Source organism: Eptatretus burgeri, chromosome 11, assembly GCF_056783735.1.
Source record: "Eptatretus burgeri isolate ZD-2024b chromosome 11, Ebu_testis_v1, whole genome shotgun sequence".
NCBI lineage: Eukaryota > Metazoa > Chordata > Myxini > Myxiniformes > Myxinidae > Eptatretus > Eptatretus burgeri.
Genome location: NC_140971.1, coordinates 20498931 through 20522066, shown reverse-complemented (window position 1 = coordinate 20522066; position 23136 = coordinate 20498931). Strand labels below are relative to the sequence as shown.

Here is a 23136-nt window from a genome sequence, read left to right as displayed (position 1 = left end):
TTAACTTGTGTTATATTTCTTTCTTTCAGATAAAGATGAGTAGGCGTTCCTGTACCAATCATCCTGACAACTTCTGTTATGTCTGTGGTCGGTATACCAAAAAAGATCAACAGCGAAGTATATCTACAGCAGTGAAAATGAAGGCCGCCTACTTTCACTACTTCGGGTGTAAGGTGGGGACCAAGAACAGAGCTGGGCACCACACATCTGCTGCACAAGCTGTCACACAACCTTGACTCAGTGGTTGGTGGGCAAGCGCGCGAGCATGCCATTTGCGGTGCCCATGATATGGCGTGAGCCGCAGAATCATCATGATGATTGTTATTTCTGCTGCACAAGCATCGCCGGCTTCAACAAGAAGAATAAAGGTCACATCAAGTACGCTGACTGCGTCTCTGCTCGTAAACCTGTGCCTCATGATGACGAGAACCCCGTTCCAACACCTCCAGCTGATCAGAACATAGCTGTAAGCAGTGGTGAAGAGGATGGTGATGATGAACCTTTTGAACCCGACACTCAAGAATCACACCTTCTGAACCAGGGAGACTTAAATGATCTTGTAAGAGATCTCTCGCTGTCAAAGGCGAAGGCAGAGCTGCTTGGATCAAGGCTGCAGCAGTGGAATCTACTTGAACCTAACACCATGATATCCTTGTTCAGAGCACGTCACAGAGACATGGCTGAGTTCTTTGCGATGGAAGACACGATGACATTCTGCAGTGACATCAACGGTCTGTTGAAAGAACTTGGGTGTGATCACGATCCTGCAGACTGGCGCCTCTTCATCGACTCGGGGAAGAACAGCTTGAAGGCTGTTTTGCTCCACAATGGCAGCGAGAAACCATCAGTCCCACTGGCTCACGCGTTCGGCATGACAGAGACCTATGAGACTATGCGGCAGCTGCTTGATTCCATCAAGTACAATGACTTCAACTGGCACATCTGCGGAGACTTGAAAGTGGTGGCGCTGTTGTTAGGGCTGCAGTCAGGCTACACGAAATACATGTGCTTCCTTTGTCTCTGGGATAGCAGAGACGACAAGAATCACTGGACGAAGAAAGATTGGGAAGAGCGAAAAGAGCATGTACCTGGTCGACACAACGTGAAGCATGTCGCCCTTGTCGACCCAGCCAAGGTTTTCCTTCCACTCACTCCACATAAAGCTCGGCTTGATGAAAAGTTTTGTATGGGCAATGGATCTGAATGGGCGTGGGTTTTTATACCTCAAGGAAAAGTTTGGCAACACCTTGTCGGAGGCCAAGATCAAGGCTGGTGTCTTTGTTGGACCGCAAATCCGACAGATTATGAAGGACGAAACTTTTCCGACACAACTCTAAACCCCAAAGAGCTGGCAGCGTGGAGGAGCTTCAAAGCTGTGACGGACAACTTCTTGGGGAACGAGCACGCGGACAACTATGAAGAAATAGTGCAGCAGCTGCTGGAGTCCTTCAGGAAACTTGGCTCCAGGATGTCCCTGAAAATCCATTTCCTACACCAGCACCTGAACTTCTTCCCTGACAACTTGGGAGCAGTCTCGGACGAGCACGGCGAGCGATTCCACCAAGAGATTTCACTCATGGAGACGCGTTACCAAGGGCGGCACAACCCGAACATGATGGGCGATTTCTGCTGGTTCCTGCATCGTGAAACTGACACAGAGCAGCACAAACGCAAAGCCAAATGCCTAAAGCATTTTTAATTACATTCTAGTGGAGTTTTTCTGTAATTTCTATAATTTTGAAGCATTCCTGATGAAATAAATGAATAAATGAATTTTTGTAAATTTCATTGAAATCCTGACTTCTAGGCAATGGGAATATTTCTGTTACTGAAAATCCTGACGTGATACAGCAAAACGGTTATGATTTTTGAAATCAGCGTACCCAAATTAGTCTAAATCACTTTACACATCTCCAGTAAAAAATTTTTGTTGTTCAGTGTAATAAGGGGAGAACAAATCTCCCCCCAAAAATTTTTTTTTTCTTTTTTCGACTTGATCGAATACTTCAGCATCGACCCAATACTTCAGCTTTCGACCCAATACTTCAGCTTTCGACCCAATACTTCAGCTTTCGACCCAATACTTCAGCTTTCGACCCAATACTTCAGCTTTCGACCCAATACTTCAGCTTTCGACCCAATACTTCAGCTTTCGACCCAATACTTCAGCTTTCGACCCAATACTTCAGCTTTCGACCCAATACTTCAGCACCAAGCAATGGAAATTGTTTAATCGGAAGAGGATTCATTTTCCAACAAGATGATGATCTAAACCACACTTCCAAAATAGCAAAACAGTATTTGGAGAACGAGGTTACAGCTGGTGTGCACCAAGTGTTACAATGCAGGCCACCCCAGAATCCTAATACGAGTCCCATCGAGGCCATATGGGATTACCTGGAAACATAAGAACAAGGGGGAACCCACCTAACCTTACAGAACTGTGGAATGTACTTCAGGATATATGGCACAATCTATATATTACCAAAACTCTCATCATGTATGTATGTGTATTCCTGAAATACAGCCAAAACGGTACATGATAGCGCAAAAACTCAGCCCACCTTACTCACCATTCTCCTGCGGTGTGCAGCATCAATTTTCATTCAAATCGGGCAACGAAAAAAATTATTAAAAAAATTAATTCCCGATTCAGTCAAGTAATCTTCGGAATTATTTGATCAATGCAAACAACCTCAGCGGTATAGTTCGCTGGAGATTTTTTTTTTTCTTGAAATGATTTATTTTAAAAATCTCAAACATTTAGTATAGACAAAGAACGATTTATTTTTAAGCATAAAATAAACATCACCATTTTGATCTAATACTTCCATGTTCATTAATAAATAAAATTGTGTTTAGAAGATTACACACAATAATTTCTTAAACTTTCTTTTTTTTCACATTGACGCGCAATATCAAGTTTCGTTAAAATTTGGCAACAAAAAAAATTATTAAAAAATCAATTCAAGATTCAGTCAAGTACTCTTCGGGAGTATTCGATCAATGCAAACAACCTCAGCGGTATAGTTCGCTGGAGATAGATATATATATATATATATATATATATATATATATATATATATATATATATATATATATATATATATATATATATCTATATATATATATATATATATATATATATATATATATATATATATATATATATATCTATATATATATATATATATATATATATATATATATATATATATATATATATATCTATATATATATATATATATATATATATATATATATATATATATATATATATCTATATATATATATATATATATATATATATATATATCTATATATATATATATTTTGAAATTATTTTTTTATCAACCGCTGTCACAACGGGAACCCAACGGGTTTACGTGTCGTCTCGTATTCCTCTAAAAGTACTTCAGTGATATACAGGAAACGTGTGTAAAGGAGTGATGGCACTGAAGAAGGCAAAGCGTGGACACACAAAGTATTGACTGACACTATAAAATAACACTCTTCTTGTTATTTACTTTCACATTTTGTTTCACGCACATTTATAAAGGCTGTTAATTTGCAATAATGAACACATACAACTCTTTTCACTGATAATTTGATGAATCTACCTAAAGGTATGAATATTATTGGAATAACAAAAACTTTTTCACAGTACTGTAGAATTGATAATGTAATTGTTCAAGAACTGTTCCAGAGTTCATTCCAAGTGCTTTTTTGGCACGAGGGATGTGCAGAACACCTGATTGCAAGTTTCCACGTCACGTAATTACCTCATGTAATAATCGTTCAGCACGTGCAACTCATGCCCCATTAGGTTTTTAGAGGTGAGACGAGGCGCTTTGAGCAAATTTAAAACAGCCTTTCCAAGACACCAGCCTATCAATTATCCAAAAAAATACGCTGATTTTATTATTTAGCAATCCATTGCAATGACAGGTCTGTCAGAAACAGAGAAGAATTCAATAATTTGACAACTTCACACATGGTCTTCCATTAACCATGTTGCAAGGATCTTTAACATGAGGAGAGGAACTGTTTATGACCTCAGAAGGCATTATGGATCCACTGGATCAACAAGAGATATGCCAAGAAGTGGGCGTCTCAGGATAATGACTCCCACTCAAGACCGATACATTCGCATGACCCATCTACGCAATCGATTTCAAACTGCTCAAGAGTACTGCAAACATACTCCCTGGGCCTTGCAGGATAAGTGTCAACACCGTCTGGAGACATCTCTGTGATGCAGGGATTCATGCTTGTCCTGTTCTGCATTATGCCTGGTGTTGGCTTAATGGTTCGGGTGGCAGGCTTTGGATCCGTGGGTCCTGAGTTCAAATCTCACTCAGCTGTTAAATTAATACCAGGTGGGGTTAACTCGACCTGTTATCCTTCCGAGGTCGGCAAAATGAGTGCCAGCATGCTGGTATCCTGTGTCGGAGTGGCGACCCGTCCAGGATTGTGCTCAATAACCAAGGAGACTGCTTAAGCAGCACCAACGCTCCGCACAGAATATGGTCCCAATCTCCTTTCCTGTTCTGCATCTAAGACTTGAACCACAATACATCCAAGCACTCTCTCAGTGGTCAAATCAGCACATTGGATGGACACAGAGGTAATGGGCAAGTGTTATGTTCAGTGATGAATCCAGGTTTCTCCTTGAAAGGCATGATGGCCTTGCACAGATTTACAGAAGATGCAACGAGCGATAATGCCCCAGTCTGTGTGCAGAAAGCCACACATTTTTAGATGTGTAAGTATCATGATGTGGGGTGGTGTTGGTGAAATATTTTTCCACAACTTGATCCGTATCCATGGCAATCTGATGGTAGATCAATACATCAATGAAGTCTTACAGCAGTAGGTGTTGCCTACCCTTCAAAAACATGGGCCAAGAATCATCTTTATGCACAATAAGGCCACTGCTCACAGGACCACATTCCTTTCAATGCCAACGTTAACATCATGACATCCCGAATTGCCATATCGCCAGATTTAAATCCAATTGAACACCTCTGGGATATCATTGAGAGTCATGTTTGAACCTCGCCGAGACAGACACAGACTCTCGATGAGCTGGACCAGGAGCTGATTCGAGCGTGGAATGCCGTTCCTCAGGTTCAGATTTGAGTGCTCATACAGTCAAAGCGATGACGGTGCAATGCAGTTATTTGTGCTGAAGGTGGACGTGCCCGGTATTGGGATTGTTACTTCCACGTTGGATCCCTACGTGAAAACATTTGCCACAACGCAACATAACGTGATTAGGTCACAATGAAAAGAACATGTGATTATTCAGTATTTGGCTTTGTCAGAGGTTTGCATCTCATCTGAATCCCATAATGTCACATTAATAAATCATATCAACAGCAGTCACATGTTTGTTTGGTTTTTTTTACAGAGAGAGTATATAACATGTGATAATTAGAACAGTCATTTTCTCATTAAATTTTCCATAATATAATGTGGTTTTTAAAATAGGTGATTGGTCAATGGGCGATTGATTGATAGTGACTGGTCAAACATAAAGCGATTTTAACGTATCCCTCAATCAAACTGAACTTTCCATTTTGACCAACATAAATCAAATAATACGAGGGTGTGTTGAAAAGTAATACCTCCTATTTGAATGAAAGAAAGCGCAGGTCCACACATTAGTTCTTCCCACCAGAGGGTGTGAAGTTTCATGATTCTTACACAAGATGTCTCAGTGATACATTAGTCAATATGGCAGAGGGTAGCATGACGTTGTCAGTGCTGTGAAGCATGAAACGCTGGAGATGAGATGAGTGGAGATGACTGGTGATGAGAGTTGGATGCACCATTACAATCCTGAGAGTAAGGGACGGTCAATGGAGTACCACCACAAAGAGAGAGACTTGGCTTTGTCAGATTTTTATCTCTTCCCAATACTTAAGGAACACCTTCGTGGAGAACATTTTTCTTCCAACGATGTCAAGGCCACTGTGCTGCGTGCTGGTTAAGTCAGCAGCACGCACGGTTCTAACGTGACGGCATCACAGAACTACTTGGACGTTGGTAGAGATGTACGGATCGCAATGATGATCATGTTGAGAAATAAATATGTACCACGGTAGAATAAAGATTGAAATTAGTATCTATCTATGTTTCATTCGGATACCTTTATCTGTTTTGGATTAGAAGAATAGGAGGCATTACTTTTCAACATGCCCTCGTAATAGCAAAAGATGATGCACGATCGAGGATAAGTGCAAGTAATGAAACAGTTTGAACACGAGTCTGAGTGATTCTTTGGAATATGGCAAATGTTTGGAAATTTCTTCTGTAAATAAATAGTTTTTCATTGATATAGTTACCTCCACCACCGAAGTTTTCACCCCTGTTTTTACCCCTGCTCACAAAAGTTATGGACGGATTCAGTTGATATTTGGTAGAAATGTTGGGTGTGTGACGAGGATGAATTGATTACATTTCGGTGATGTTCTGGATCCAAATACTAGCATTTTTAAGTGATTCTTGACCATTTGAGAGACAAGGCTGCAAACAATATATAGTACAACACCTCAAAAAGTTAGAGACAGATTCTGATGATATTTGGTGGACAGGTTGGGTGTGTGACAGGGGACGAATTGATTAGATTTTGGTGAAACCCCAGATATAGATCAGAGAATTTTTCAATTTTTAAAATAATTCTTCACCATTGAGGAATGTGGTCAAAAAGGATATATAGCATGATATTTCAAAAAGTCGTGGATGGATGATAACAAAACTTGGTGGATAATTTGGTTATCTGACAAGAACAAGCTTGTTAGATTTTGGTTCAGGACCGGATGGAGATTCAGCCTATCAGTGGGATACAAAACGTAAACTGTTCAGCCTGGCGGATATATGCGGAGATCTGGCGGAGATCTACCAAGTGCAGTTATAGTTAGCCCATCCCCCGCGCAGTGGAAGATGGGGTTTTGCAATCGTGTGTGTGTGTGTGTGTGTGTGTGTGTGTGTGTGTGTGTGTGTGTGTGTGGGTGTGTGTGTGTGTGTGTGTGTGTGTGTGTGTGTGTGTGTGTGTGTGTGTGTGTGTGTGTCCGGCCCATAACATTTTTACCATTTGAGCTTTTGTCATCAAATGTTCAACAAACCTTTATTATGAGATTTTGGAGAACACAAATTAATAAAAGGTACAATTTCTCTTTTACCATCATTTTCATCAAGTTTAGTTTGAGGACAAACCGGACGCGGATGGGCTTTGCATTTTCAGATGCTTTCTAGTTTGTTTTTGTGAGGATGTAAAATGTTAGCTTTAAATTTCAGTGTGTTATGTGAGCTCAATTTTACTGCTACATTCCATTTTTGGGTTGCGGATCCGAGATACCAGATGCTACGTACCAGATATATCAATCATGATGCTGGAATCGCTGTTTCAAATCACAATTATTACGCTAATTTGTTTATGGATTGCTCATGTCCTTGTAGTTAATTTAAATGTGCACTCTGATTTACCCTATCGTTCTTGTCCGACATGTAATATATGCACAAAATCCTCCAGAAGCCGAGAGAAACTATATGTGAATATACAGTCCATATATATATATATATATATATATATATATATATATATATATATATATATATATATATATATATATATATATATATATTGTGCCTTCAGAAACTGAATTTAAAATGGATTACATTAATTTTTTTGTCACCAATCTGCACTAAATATCCCATAATGACAAAGTGAAAACGTGTTTTTAGAATTTTTTATAAATCAATTAAAAATGAAAAGCTGAAATGTCTTGTGTCAAAAAGTATTCAACCCCTTTGCTACGACACTCTAAATAGAGCTCAGGTACATCCAATTTCTTTTGATCATCCTTGACTTGCCTAGACAACTTTATTGGAGTCCATCTGTGGCCAATTCAATTGATTGGACATGATTTAGAAAGAAACACAACTTTCTATATGAGGTCCCACAGTCGACAGTGCATATCAGAGCAGAAACTCCAGCATGAAATCCAAGGAACTGACAATAGAACTCTGAGATAGAATTATGAGGAGGCATCGATCTGGGGAAGGGTATAAAATAATTTCTAAAGTGTTGAAAGTTCCCAAGAGCACAGTCAGCTCCATCATTAGGAAATGGAAAGAATATGGAACTATACAGACTCTTCCTCGAGCTGGCCGTCCAACCAAACTGAGCAACTGGGGAAGAAAGACCTTGGTCAGGGAGGTGACCAAGAACCCAATGACCACTCTGACAGAACTACAGAATTCCTTGTCTGAGATGGGAGAACCTGCCGGAAAGCCAACAATCTCTGCAGCACTTCATAAATCTCGGCTTTATGGGAGAGTAGACAAACAGAAGCTACTCCTGAGAAAAGGGCACATGAGAAAAGAAAATTTAACTCTTTGGCCTGAATGCAAAGTGCTACGTCCGGCAGAAACCGAGCACAGCTCATCACCCATCTAACACCATCCCTACCGTGAAGCATGGCCGTTTCATGCTATGGGGATGCTTTTCAGTGGAAGAGACTTGGAGACTTGTAAGGATAGAGGGAGCAATGAATGGAGCCAAATACAGGCAAATCCTTGAGGAGAACCTGCTTCAGAGTGCAAAATAACTTAAGACTGCAGCAAAGATTGATGTTTCAACAGGAAAGCATACATCAATGACCCCAAGCATGCAGTCAAAGAAACACTGGAATGGCTTCAGAACAAGAACATGAAAGTCCTTGAGTGGCCCAGCCAAAGCCCAGACTTGAATCGCATTGAGAATCTGTGGAACGACTTGAAGATTGCCGTTCACCGACGTTCCCCATCCAACTTGATGAAACGGAATACGAAGAAGGAACCTGAAGAAGTAAAGAGCAAAGATGGAGTCATCAGGAGGAACCTGGATAGGATTCGGGTTTCAGCCGCGACTCCACCACCCCCAAACCCATCCAGGCGCAGCCAAGTGAAAGTTACAGAAAATTTTCTGCAAGAATTCACTTCTCCTTGGAGAGATAGATAATGAAAGAGAGAAAGACAGTAAAAGAGATTTTAAAAAAAGAATAACTAGTGGTGCCAGGCACAACAAATCCTGCCCATTATGGGTAGGATTATAAGTCACAAATAGAATAAGGTTCACTATAAGCTTAGTTTGAAGTAAATCAGATCATTTTTGACGAAGTTATGAGCGAAAAACGATTTTGATCTTTTCGTGACCTTGACCTTGACCTTTGATCCAATTGGACCCAAAAGTTAATGGGGTCGTCCAAGGTTCATTGCCCACCTGTGGATTAAATTTGATAGTGTTTGCTAAAGCCGTTTTGCCGTAAAGTTGCTAACAGACAGACAGACAAACAAACAAACAGACAGACAAACAAACCGGACGATTACAATATCCCGCTCCCTCCCTCTGGGGGGGATAAAAAGCAAGAATTACAATGAAAAGAGAAAAATTGACAGAGCTTGAGCAAATCTGTAGGGAAGAATGGGAGAAAATCCCCAAATCCAGATGTGCAAACCTGACAGACATACCCAAGAAGACTCGAAGCTGTAATCGCTGCCAAAGGCGCCTCTACAAAGTATTGATTCAGGGGATTGAATACTTTTTGACACAAGACATTTCAGCTTTTCATTTTTAATTGATTTGTAAAAAAATTCTAAAAGCACGTTTTTCACTTTGTCATTGTGGGATATTTGGTGTAGATCGGTGACAAAAAAATTTAAATTTAATCCGCGCACACGCATACGCACGTGATGAGGTCCTTGGGTTCAAGTCCTAGGTTGAGTCAGAATTTTTTCACACTAGCCCCACGCTGGAATTTATTCCTGCTTATTAAATATTTATACATATATATATATATATATATATATATATATATATATATATATATTTATTTAAGGCGACAGAATTAACATCCCCACATGTTTCATGAGTCATCTGCCAACCTCATCACCACCACACTTTGGGAATCTCCACTGAATAATAATAATAATAATAATAATAATAATAATAATAATATTTGTTCCCTTCCAAGGAACTTCAATTCAAGAGGAGATCATTAGTCCCATCAAATGCCTTCGCTAATATTGCCAACTTATGGTTATTTGTCCGTGCTATGTTGTTTTAAACGCTGAGCATCAAGCAAGGAAGCAGCACGTTCCATTTTTTAAGGTTTTGATACGAGTCGGCCGGGATTCGACCGCCGAACTCCCAGAATCAGAGCAGACACTCTAACCACTACACCACGAATATCAAAAATTCAAAACACGTCTGCTCTTTCCTCCCCTACAACCATTCTCATAACAAGCCATAGCTGCCTCGTCCCGAGACGAACTTTGCTAATCCCTCCTACTGACTCCCCTGCTTCATGTTTTAAGAAATTTCCATTGAGTGGTGAGCGGTATACCGTGGAGCCACTGCCCTGACCCCTTCAGCTCCTTCCCTCCTTCTACCCTTCCAGTTCTCCCATGGACAGAAACCTTTTAAAGTTGGGAAGTTGTCCTGAAAGCAAACACAACAAAACTTGAGGCTTGGTGTTGGAAACCAGCATTTTCTTCACTCATTGGTGACACTTCCTCAAGTAAACACCCTTACCCTCACACTGAAATCTGAAAAATGACCACTGATATCTATTGATGCCAAGTCCACGAGGAGGGGTTTATGTAATATAAAACAGGCACAAAAAGGTTAATGCAAACTGCACACTTAAAAATAACACTGACGAATGTTAAATGTTTACAAACCTACATCCAAGGGACTTGTGATGGGTAAATCATGTGAAAATCAGATTTGACACCAGTAAATTAATCTAAAACGCAGTCATTTTTATTAGTAAGAGATTATAAAATAAATAATATTATTGTACATCAGACAATGTGGATGAAAGAACAGGTGTGCTTACAACTAGTATACTTTGCACTCTTTGCACAGTATTCAAAGCACCGCCAGTAATTGGTAACAGGGCTGGTGTAACCAACATCACTTGGGTACCTTGTTATCCACAATTATAAGACCGTCATGGAACTTGTAATGTGAACAAGGAAAGTGAAAAAAACTTTCAGCAATAAATAAATAGACACGGGAACTTCAAGCCCTCTGGAGTCTGATGTTTAAACCGAGTACAAATCTTCATGAGAAAAAGTTAAGAGCTGCTCATTCAAGCATATCTTGTCCCCCTCATTTACCTGATGAGTGAGTCAATATCACAACCAAACCTGCTCAAGGGTAATCTCACAGAACAATCTTTACTGTGCAACTTTCCCCATTTCCTAGATAGATCAAAGGAAAGACGCTTATAGGATTGGACAGAGACAAACTGATCAAGCCCGTGGTGTGATCAAGGCCGAAAAAAAAAAATGATGAATTTGCTCCCACAAAGGAGACTGTGCATGATGGGCAAGGCAAAGCTTTGCCGGGTGACCTTGAAAATGCCCCTTTTGAGGCTTTCCTCCAGCCAGAAATTACACAATTAGTCAAGAGGCTCCACTCTTGTGTCATTTCATGCAGACAAAGGAGGTGCTTGTAGCCAGGACTATGGCCTGCAGACATTCGGTCCATCTGGAGTAAGGCCAAGTCAGTATTCGGGGTACAGGCAGGCATGGGAATTCCCTGGTTAGTGGAAAAAATAAAACACAAAGGCACCAGCAGACAGCTGTCCCTCCCTCCAGCTACGGAGAGTACACAGACAAATGTGGCGACTGTCCAACATTGCCTCACCCCAGGCTCACAGCCGACAGCAATGGTGATAGGTATTGAGCCAATAGGTCAAGGAAGTAGGTTAAATTACCATCCAGGACTGTAGTTTTTTTCCTTGCAGATATTGATGCCATGTTCAACTTAGAATAGCACTTTGTGATCAAAGAAGATCCATTTTAAAACCAGAGGCTCAGAAGTCCTGATGATTTGTTTCAGATCTGACTCTACTAATCTGCAGTACAGTCCCACCTCCCATTGGCCATGCAAGTACCATTTCGGTGGCATATTGTGAAGCTCCAACCTGACTTATTGGCAGGGGCAATGGAATTCCCCCCCTCCCCCCTTTGAAGTCCTTGCTCAGGGCAATGGAGGAATGCTGAAATTGAATGGAAGCCAAATAAAACCCACATCGTGTTTTTTATTTCAAGAAGTGAAATCGATGGAGGAAAAACAGATGATTTATTTTCAATGTGACGTCACACACTTCAATTGTCTCACATTGTGACATGCCAGCTCGAGGGCAAGTGTTCATCTTTGGGTTTCGGCCAGTGCCAAACATGACATGAAAAGGATCTGGGGAAAAAGCAGACCCACACACCCGATTCTAAAACGGTTGCCTTTCCTACCAGCCAGGTGTGCACAATCCACCTCAATTCAAGCCTTGTCCAGGTGCACCATCAGAGCTAATTAGATCTTGCCAGGCAAAGCTCCGGAAGCCAGAAAACGTTTCATGAACCTGCAGCAGTGGTGTAACGACACTTTGAAGTTTCAAAATAAAAACTACTTTAAAAATAAACCTTTTCCCAACGTATGCTTGATAAAGAAAATTCAATATATGACTCAATTCATCAATACATGCTTACTTATATAAGTATGGACAAAGACACTCAAACACAAGAGGTCATTTGGCCCATCATGCTTGTGCTGTTTGCATGACCGATTGACCAAATCGCTCAATTTCCATATCTCTTTTGTATTACCCTCATTTTATCATGAGCTTAATCTAGCTTAACAATGACCCACATATGATATATATATATATATATATATATATATATATATATATATATATATATATATATATATATATATACTGTATATACTGTTACGGCTGTGGAAATTCGCAAAGCACCATTCAGGACCCTCAGGTGAGATATCTCTAAGTACATGTGTAGTTAGCCCAAACCCATTGTATAAAGGGAATTAATATGATCCATTCGGGCTGCGACGCTTTGAGATAGCCGCTTTTCTGTTCTATCTTTATTTTGAACCAACCACGTCTCAACCGCCATCACACAACAATCACGCCACCGCCACCATCTACGCTCCCACATCATCGCATCACCGCCATTCCCAAACGGCACCATAACCATCAAACCACCACCGAAAACCCTCCACCACCTTCACCTCTCTCCTTCTACGGCCATTCCCGCATCACCTGTGAACACTGAACGTCGGGCTGTCTCGGGCCCGTTCAGCGATTGGTGCCGAACGCAGCGAGCCGCGAGCTTAAATGGCGGCCTTTCCGAGGGGAAAACTCGGATCAAAACCGCTACACGCCCACTTTTCCTCCGTCCAATTAGCGAGCGCGGGGCGGCTTGGCCCCGCCTCCAGGCACGTGTGTGTGAAGTCGAGATATGCAAATTCTAGGATCAGGGGAGGTTCACGCCCCCGTTTCCTCCGACCAATGGGCGAGTGTGGCTCCGCCCCCGAGGTCATTCTGATCCGAATATTTGCATACTAGCTGCTCCTGCCAGCCTATAAGAAGGCGAGCGCAAGGCGAATGAGTGAGTTGGGTTCTGGAGTCGCCGAGAGAGTTTTGGAAGAGAGAGTCGGGTGAGGGAGAGCGGTGGAACTGCAGGCAAGGGAGCTCGGGTCCGAGGCAAGACGGACGGCGGTCGGCGACGAGGTCGCGGTGTGGGATCGCTCGTCTCGGGACCCAAGCCAGCCAGCCATTCCCCTCGCCCAGGGCATCAACAATTCCCCCTTTCCCCCGCGCTGAGATAGTGCAAAAGGGGGCCCCGTTCCCACCCCACTCCAACCGTCGTGCCAACGAAACCCAACAAGGAGCACGGAGTCGGGGCACAGCCGCACGGCCACATTTGCGGCTTGCCCGCCAACGCGTCACGCGGGCGCGGGTAGGACCCCCACCCCCCCGGTCTCGCGGAGCTGGCCACTCCTCCAGGTCACGCGCACATTTGGCCTACAGGCCCGTCTGCCTCCTTGTCTATGAGGGTGGCTTCTTTGCTTTGGTGTCAATGTGTGTTGGCGCCGTCTGTAAAGTAAAGCTGTATAAGTGTTGCCATGTGTGCGCGTAGTCGGTATTAACTCTGCGTCGTTGTTGCTTTTATTGTTCTGGTTACTATATGTGCATTTTAACTGTATGGCTGTATATATGTGCTTTCCTGGTGCCGAGAAATAAATGTGCATTGTGTGAACTGTTTTCCCGTTTCGCTTTGTCTTTTCTCTATTGACCCTCCATCTTGCTTCATGTAAAGGGTTCGTAGTGGGTGAAACGCCCGGTAAATAATCTGAACCGTCGAGGTCGACGATAACACCGCTCGGTTATCCCAATAGTACGGAACGGGCCGCCCAAGCGGCTTGTGTCCGGAGTCGACCTGCGGCGAGGTACGATTGCCGGATTAACTACTCGCACAGGTACTTAGGTAGGTCGAGTATGGCGAACAACCCTATCCTACGCGGGTGGCCGATTGGCGCGATTGTGGTGAGGTCGAAAGGCCCACCCATGACTGTCTCCGGGCGATAGTTCCCGGAGGGTCACGACTGAATTGTCCGTCCGGTGGGCGACGTGCCACGATCCGAGTTACGTGGCCGTCCACACGCCGGCGGGCGCGAATTCGCAACAATACATTACATTATTCTCAAGACAGAATTTTGGCAAGGGCTCACTATTTTCAAGGATGACAAAAGGATCTTTAACCCTTTGAACCTGAGCTTCCAGCTTATCAGCCACGACTCAAAACCTACATATACCAGAGCGGCCGGTTTACCAGCCACCATTCAATCCTCCATATACCCTCGTGGCTGGTTTACCAGCTGTTATTCAAACCTCCATACACCCGAGCGGCCGGTTTACCAGCCACCATTCAAACCTTCATATACCTGAGCGGCCGTTTTACCAGCCACCATTCAAACCTCCATATACCAGAGCGGCCGGTTTACCAGCCACCATTCAAACCTTCATATACCAGAGTGGCCGTTTTATCAGCCACCATTCAAACCTTCATATACCAGAGTGGCCGGTTTACCAGCCACCAATCAAACCTTCATATACCAGAGTGGCCAGTTTACCAGCCACCATTCAAACCTTCATATACCAGAGTGGCCGGTTTACCAGCCACCATTCAAACCTCCATATACCAGAGCGGCCGGTTTACCAGCCACCATTCAAACCTCAATATACCAGAGCAGCTGGTTTACCAGCCACCATTCAAACCTTCATATACCTGAGCGGCCGGTTTACCAGCCACCATTCAAACCTCAATATACCAGAGCAGCTGGTTTACCAGCCACCATTCAAACCTCCATATACCAGAGCGGCCGTTTTACCAGCCACCATTCAAACCTCAATATACCAGAGCAGCTGGTTTACCAGCCACCATTCAAACCTTCATATACCAGAGCGGCCGTTTTACCAGCCACCATTCAAACCTTCATATACCAGAGCGGCCATTTTACCAGCCACCATTCAAACCTCCATATACCCGAGCGGCCGTTTTACCAGCCACCATTCAAACCTTCATATACCAGAGTGGCCGGTTTACCAGCCACCATTCAAACCTTCATATACCCGAGCGGCCGGTTTACCAGCCACCATTCAAACCTTCATATACCAGAGTGGCCGGTTTACCAGCCACCATTCAAACCTTCATATACCAGAGCAGCCGGTTTACCAGCCACCATTCAAACCTTCATATACCTGAGCGGCCGGTTTACCAGCCACCATTCAAACCTTCATATACCAGAGCAGCCGGTTTACCAGCCACCATTCAAACCTTCATATACCAGAGCAGCCGGTTTACCAGCCACCAATCAAACCTTCATATACCAGAGTGGCCGGTTTACCAGCCACCAATCAAACCTTCATATACCAGAGTGGCCGGTTTACCAGCCACCATTCAAACCTTCATATACCAGAGTGGCCGTTTTACCAGCCACCATTCAAACCTTCATATACCAGAGTGGCCGGTTTACCAGCCACCAATCAAACCTTCATATACCAGAGTGGCCGGTTTACCAGCCACCATTCAAACCTTCATATACCAGAGTGGCCGTTTTACCAGCCACCATTCAAACCTTCATATACCAGAGTGGCCGTTTTACCAGCCACCAATCAAACCTTCATATACCAGAGCGGCCGTTTTACCAGCCACCATTCAAACCTTCATATACCAGAGTGGCCGTTTTACCAGCCACCATTCAAACCTTCATATACCAGAGTGGCCGTTTTACCAGCCACCATTCAAACCTCCATATACCAGAGCGGCCGGTTTACCAACCACCATTCAAACCTCCATATACCAGAGCGGCAGGATTTTTCTCCAGGGAGCTCAGCTGAACGTCAAAGGTGTTCAGGATTCAAAGGGTTAAGAGCAAACACCTCAATAATAGAGACAGATGAATCGCCTCCATCAAAACACCAGTGTGCTCCAAGAGGTAGCACCCCCTCCTGCACTGGGATGGTAGTTTTAGCCAGATTTAACTCCCCAGTGGACAAAATAATGGACCAGATAGCTCAGTGGTGAGCATGCAACCAACCGAGCTATTCTGCTGTCACACAAATTACAATACCTAGCCTTTTATATGGTGTGCTCCTTCCATGTCCTTCTTTAGGGTTCCTGTAGTGGAATGATAAATATTACTGTAGGAACCGCTGCGTTAAACATTCAATCCAGCATCTTCTTCAATCCCGGAAAGACGGACTTTTAAAACAGGCATCTTTACAATTAACCGTACACAAATTTTTGTTCCAAGTAAATCGATTATTGGCTTTCCAATGGTACCATTTTTATTGTTCTATGGCTGCAGGAAGCATTACATGAAAGCTCGAGCTCCTGCTTCTTCTTCACATGATGGATGGACAGTCGGACAGATATTTCCCACCTGGAGCAAAACAAAGGTGTCAATACCCACTCCCTCCGGCAGGGGTCAGTGGTTAAACCACTTGCACTGTTCTCCATATAGAGGCGAAAATTACAAGTCATCTTCCCATTCTCATTGGAGCGAGGATGGGGGTTACTCTGTGCCTATGACTTGAAGCTGGGGAGCCCAAACACAAATGCAGAATTTGGTGGAGAGTGGCTAAGCCATTTTCGATTCTATAATTATCAGACGTACATACAGATAATTGCCTTATTTTAGTTAGATACAATATGTCATTATAACCGGGCGTAGTGGCGTGCGCCTGTAATCCGGCTACTCGGAGGCTTGGGTTGGAGGATCGCTTGATGACGGGCGCTCTGCGCTGGGCCACGCTATGAGAGGGTGTAGGGCAGCCCGGAATCATGGCGAAACCCAATCCTTATCCCTGTGTCGTAAGAGGTGACCAGGGTTGCGTCAGGAAGGGCATCCGGCGTAAAACCTATGCCAAATCAGTATGCAGATCATAACGGATGATCCGCTGTGGCGACCCCTAACGGGAGCAGCCGAAAGAAGAACAACAACAATATGTCATTATAAAGTAGTGGCGTGAGTCATAAAGGGCTACACTCTTGACAGAGTTTCGGGCAATCACAATCAGTCGTAAATGCCTCCATGGCTAAGAAGCAATCTTGGACAGGTTGAAGCAAAAAGAACCAATGTTAGACAGCAGAATTAAGGACTGAAACATAATGTTCCACAAGCTTGTCTCTTGGTTTGGGTTGGAGGATCGCTTGATGACGGGCGCTCTGCGCTGGGCCACGCTATGAGAGGGTGTAGGGCAGCCCGGAATCATGGCGAAACCCAATCCTTATCCCTGTGTCGTAAGAGGTGACCAGGGTTGCGTCAGGAAGGGCATCCGGCGTAAAACCTATGCCAAATCAGTATGCAGATCATAACGGATGATCCGCTGTGGCGACCCCTAACGGGAGCAGCCGAAAGAAGAACAACAACAATATGTCATTATAAAGTAGTGGCGTGAGTCATAAAGGGCTACACTCTTGACAGAGTTTCGGGCAATCACAATCAGTCGTAAATGCCTCCATGGCTAAGAAGCAATCTTGGACAGGTTGAAGCAAAAAGAACCAATGTTAGACAGCAGAATTAAGGACTGAAACATAATGTTCCACAAGCTTGTCTCTTGGTTTGGGTTGAGGGAAGCTGCCCCTGAATGTTTTTCCTTATGAAGTTCATTGTTTCGTGGTTTTGTTGTCATCCATCCATCCATCCATCCATTAGGACCATACTCTGTGCAAAGCGTTGGTGCTGCATAAGCAGTCTCCTTGGCTATTGGGCACAATCCTGGACGGGTCGCCACTCCGACGCAGAATACCAGCAAGCTGGCACTCATTTTGTCGACCTCAGAAGGATGACAGGCAGAATCAACCCCACCTGGTGTTAAACAACCGAGTGGGATTTGAACTCAGGATCTTAGGATCCCAATCCCACCACCCTAACCATTTTAGAATCCCAATCCCACCACCCTAACCATTTTAGGATCCCAAGCCCACCACCATTACCATTAGGCCAACACCAGGCATTTGTTGCCATGTTTGCAACAAAAATCCATTTATATTTCATGTACACTTAAGCAAGGCTGGCAGGATAGCCCAGCGGTATGCACACTCGATCTGAGCTGTCTAGCCTGGATTTGAATCTCTACCCAGCGAAAAACTGTCACATGCAGGGTGATACATCAAGGAGTGGGTCGTCCATCAGAAGGACATTAATTTGGAGGAGTCGCCTGCTTGCATAAGTTGGGTGATGTCTTTCGTGAAGAGTCGTCGAGTATATCGCCGCACCCTGAACAAATTGCGAAATAATTTCCACCTTCAGTGGATTATCCGGCGTTAGAGTCCCAATCCGTCCAGGATTGTTTCTGGCCATGAAACGTTTATTGACTAGTTGTGAACACCCTGATACTCTTTTGGCTTCCAATACACTTTAAAGGGGTGTGGGGTAAAAGGCGAGAGAGAGAAAAAAAAAAGAGACAAAAAGAGAGTAGGAGAGTGGAAAAAAGGGAGCGTAAGGAAGTGTGGGTGGAGGGAGAAAATGGAAGAAAACTGAGGTTGTGTGATGCATACGTGGGAGGGATTGGGAGGGGTGATGCGGAGAGTATTTCTGCTGATGGTCTGGAAGCAAAAAAACTTGTCTGAAAAGAGGAACCAGAACATAAAGCAAGAAAACCTCTTCCCAACTACAGTAAAGAGGTGTAATATGATGATTTTATTTGGATGTAACAACTTTTGAGAAATTTTGGCCTTCTAGTGACGGCTGAAGATACCTTGAGGAAGAAGCAGTGCACGTAAGACAATAACTGCTTGCGTGATACAAGCAGGCAAGGGAGAGGTTCACTCTCTTCATAAAAAAGAAGTTTGATTCTGTTGACATTGTTCATGTTCTTCTTGCATTGCTGTATCAATTTCCTTGCGTTTAATCCTCAGCCAAATGATTCCACTTGGACTTTAGACCTTGAGACTGAGCCGCAAAGCTCTGGCGTAGCTTGGAGTGAAATGTGGAAAGTTTTTTTTGCATCTCCAGTGAATATTTCGATCTTTGCAGTTTGATACTTTTGTGCAAATGAATAGCTGAGCCAGAGAGTAAAAACGTGCTCACTTAGTGAGTGCAAGAAAGCTTGACGAGGATGTAAAGCAATGCTCCATTATAGAATTAAAAGCTCGAGGTGAACTTTTTAGCTGAACTGACTGTTACATCGTGACAAATGGACGAATAAAAGAAGCAAAGTGGGATTTGAACCTGGAATCTCTAGCAGCATGAGCTCAGATGGGAATACCAAGCAGGCCAACCCATATAATTCACACGCAAGGAACTTTGGCGCAGGAGAAGACCATTCGGCATATCATGCCTATGCTACAGCAATCCCAATATTCGTACAAAATTCGTTTAAAACTCCAGCAACAAACTCTGAACCGCTAAGCAAACAACCTCGAATATGTACTTTGCCAATTGCAGTGCACGGCCTTAAAAAAATTTTTTACAAGGGTAGTCCAAGGTTGATGTGGATTTTTCTTTCTCAAGGCATTCCTCTACCCATACACACTTGTCCCTTCGATTTGGTATAGTCTTGAGTCCAACTGCATGGAAATCTTTGGGACAGGTACGCAGTCATTTCAGGACTTGTAAAGTCATAATGCCACCCAGATGTTCTTTGAATGGTCCAAAGAGATGAAAATCACAAGGTGAAAAGTCTGGATTGTCTCGGTGATGATTTCGAACTTCGCTCCCCATTTTCGACCATATGAGGTCTGGAAGGGCTGAGATTTTTTGGTACGCACCTTGCGCCAATCGATTTGAACACCAAGTCGGAATGAATGATTGTTTCCGCACTTTCAACATGGACATCCAATTTCACATGTAGTAGAAATCGGCGAGCTGATTCTCCAAAATGTTTCCCCCACATTCAATGATTGCCTGAGTAACAGAAGTTGGTTGCAGGTGAGAAGTCTCAAGATCCTTCACCGTTTCACGGCCATTTTTGAACGAATTGTATCATTTAAACATCTCTTTGAAGGACTCGCGAAGAGTAGGCAAGCGATTGCCGGCACCTGGCCAAATTCTCAATTCCAGCCCCGACTCACTGCTGGGCGAGCAATGGCAAACCACCTGGCCTACTGTCAGAGAAACTTCCTGGGCAGCACCGACGCGCTGCTAAGAGGATTGCGCAGCTCATTTCATCAAGTGAAGGATGTGCATCATCCAATTGTGCAGACAGTCTCCGATGTATTTCAACTGGTTTGCTGGTCTCCTTCACAAGGAACTTAATGATAGACCTCTGTCCTGCAGCACAAGTGACTATGTTGCCCCCACCATCTTGATTTACCTAAACGAATTTTTATCAGCATTGATGTCACTTAACCAGACTCCAGTTCATCAACCCGCTCAGAGTGGACAACGTCATTGCGTGCACATCTTTTCGGCGTTGAACTACGTATTCGTTTTACATGTCCAACAATATAATTTTTAAGGTCCACGACAACCTTCAACAACTACTAGGGGTTATGTAAGTTTAGTTAAGCTGTCATTGAAAAAGAAAAGTTAACAAAGAACAATTTGAGCTGAACAATCACAACAACATCGATTGTTTTTAACGTTAAAAGTTTTCGTCCACAAGACCCAAAAGGATTTAGTAAAAAAAAAAAAACATTTTGTTCAAATAAAACAAAAATTTGCTTTTGGAATTTCCCTGGAATGCTTTTAAAAACACAAAGGTCGGATTTTGCAGACACCCGGCCACGCACTGCGGTGTCGGGATTCGGACCCGGTGATATGCACCGAGAGCGGCAGCCCTTTCCACATCGACGAACCCAGAGAGCCAGCTGAGTGATTGTGTGTCCGAGGACAAGGAGGCATTCTTCTGCTGCGGAGGAACTTCACCGCCGCATCCTCCGTGGCTAACGGGAATGCTGGGAAACAGTCCCGCACTTCGCACTCTGTGCGCACAAATCATAAAGTAAAGCAAGTTCGGGAAAGGAAAAGTTGATAAAGCCAGCAACGTCACAGAAAGCAGAACAATGTATATATATATATATATATATATATATATATATATATATATATATATATATATATATATATATATATGTATTTTTTTTTTTTAATTTTTACTTTACCATTGTGGCCGACGAGTCATGTCCAGAGCGCAGGTGTGCTGCTGTGATGTGGAGTCTGAAGTCGGGAACAAGTACAGGAGTGAGTACTGTGGTTTGGTTGAGATTTAGCAGGGTTAACTCGGGAAGACTGGCTCGGGCTGTGTGCTAGCACCGAGTCGGGTACATGCAGTCAATGGGAGGGAGCCCTCGGGGAGGCAAACGACGTGCAACGAGTGCTTTTCACTCCATGCTCGTGCTTCGTGGCATCTCGTGCTCGGATTTCCAAGGCTTTTGCAGCCTGGGTCGAACACAACGGGAGGGGCGTGTGGCCGTGCTGCGTGCGGGACCGAGTGGCGCGGTGAGCCACGGTGGAACGTGGTCTTTAGTGTGCGGTACACACGTGTCTGCATCATGGCACGAGCAACAAAAGAAATGAATAAATAAATAAATGTGAAAAAATGTATGTTTTTTTTTTCCCTAAACATTTCCTTTGGATTGCGACAGAATATTACCAATGACATAATGGAGAATTTATGTGTTTTTGCACCTTTGATAACAATTTGAACAAATATGTGTGTGTGTGTGTATATATATATATATATATATATATATATATATATATATATATATATATATATATATATATATATATATATATATATGTATTCTTTTTCTGATCTGCTATACTCTGTTAGAGAGCGTCTGCACTGCCGAAGCACTTTCTAGGTAAGGGTTGTGCTGGGTAGTTTACCATTACCTTGCAAGCAGAAGTTCGGAATTTGTTCAGGGTGCCGGTGATAGCTCGCCTAATCTTCACAAAGGACACCGTGAGATCTTTAAAAAAAAGTTTCCTTGTTAAACCTGAGCTCCGAACCACATACAAAGCTTTCATCCACAGCCTGATGGAGTACTGCTCCCTCCTCTGGGCTGGTGCTCCTGCCTCACACTAAGCTCAGCTTCAAACCTGAGGCTTTGAGGATCATTGGTATCTCCCACGATGATGCTGAGTCTTTGGGTCTCTCACTCTCTCTCACTGCAGGAAGGGCGGTTGTCTTTCTGTCTTCTCTACAGCCTTGCCCCCCCTCTCCTCCCACGGCTCTGTCCCCCTATTTCCGCAAGGCAATCAAGGTCCACCAAAAACCCCCTTCTAGTAAAACTAATAAAAGCAAGAATCACTGCTCATCTTCACTCTTTCAATCCTCTTTTTTTCCCACCTTTCGAACAAACTTAAACACTCTCTCCATTCCCACTCTTCCCTCCAGGTCTTCAAAACAGCTGTTCACCACCATCTCTTATCTCCCCCCATCCAAATCCTAAATCTTTTCTACCCCTGTTAATCCACCCCAAACCCAACTCCTTCAAATTTCCTGTTTTCCTTCCTGAAAGTCCCTGTAATTTCCATCTTGTTTACCCCATCTACCCCACCCATCCCTCTCCCTTCCACAGATCTCCCAATGTCTCTATTCCCCACTGTTTTGTGCTTCCCTTTCCCACCACTCTTGTCTTCTGCTCGGTTTGCCATATGTTCTGTGTGTTAGCTCTTATACGAGCCTTGGCAAGGTATACAAAAAAAAACATGCACCAAATAACGCTGTCAGACGGGACACTGAGTTTCACGGCCATCCGAGAGTCGGCACACACATTGATGGATCACCCTGCCGGTGAAACACCGGGATAACAGTTTAT

General features: G+C 43.4%; 1 protein-coding gene and 1 pseudogene across 3 annotated transcripts in view; one reads left to right on the top strand and one right to left on the bottom strand.

Annotated features, from left to right (window-relative positions):
* The window catches only part of LOC147016622 (pleckstrin homology domain-containing family G member 4B-like), a 110869-nt gene that overhangs the window by 76279 nt on the left and 11454 nt on the right, over positions 1 to 23136 (bottom strand). Inside the window, exon 1 of one of the 3 annotated variants that reach the window (XM_085845450.1) lies at positions 21472 to 21810. The exons of 1 other annotated variant lie outside the window; for it this stretch is intronic. In XM_085845450.1, the coding sequence (XP_085701576.1) occupies positions 21472 to 21474 (3 nt within the window). In that variant the 5' untranslated portion in view covers positions 21475 to 21810. Of the gene's footprint in view, positions 1 to 16704; positions 16897 to 21471; positions 21811 to 23136 lie in introns of those variants that run through there. One more of the 3 variants, XM_085845447.1, reaches the window with a different exon arrangement.
* Positions 17085 to 17225, top strand: LOC147016623 (signal recognition particle RNA; annotated as a pseudogene).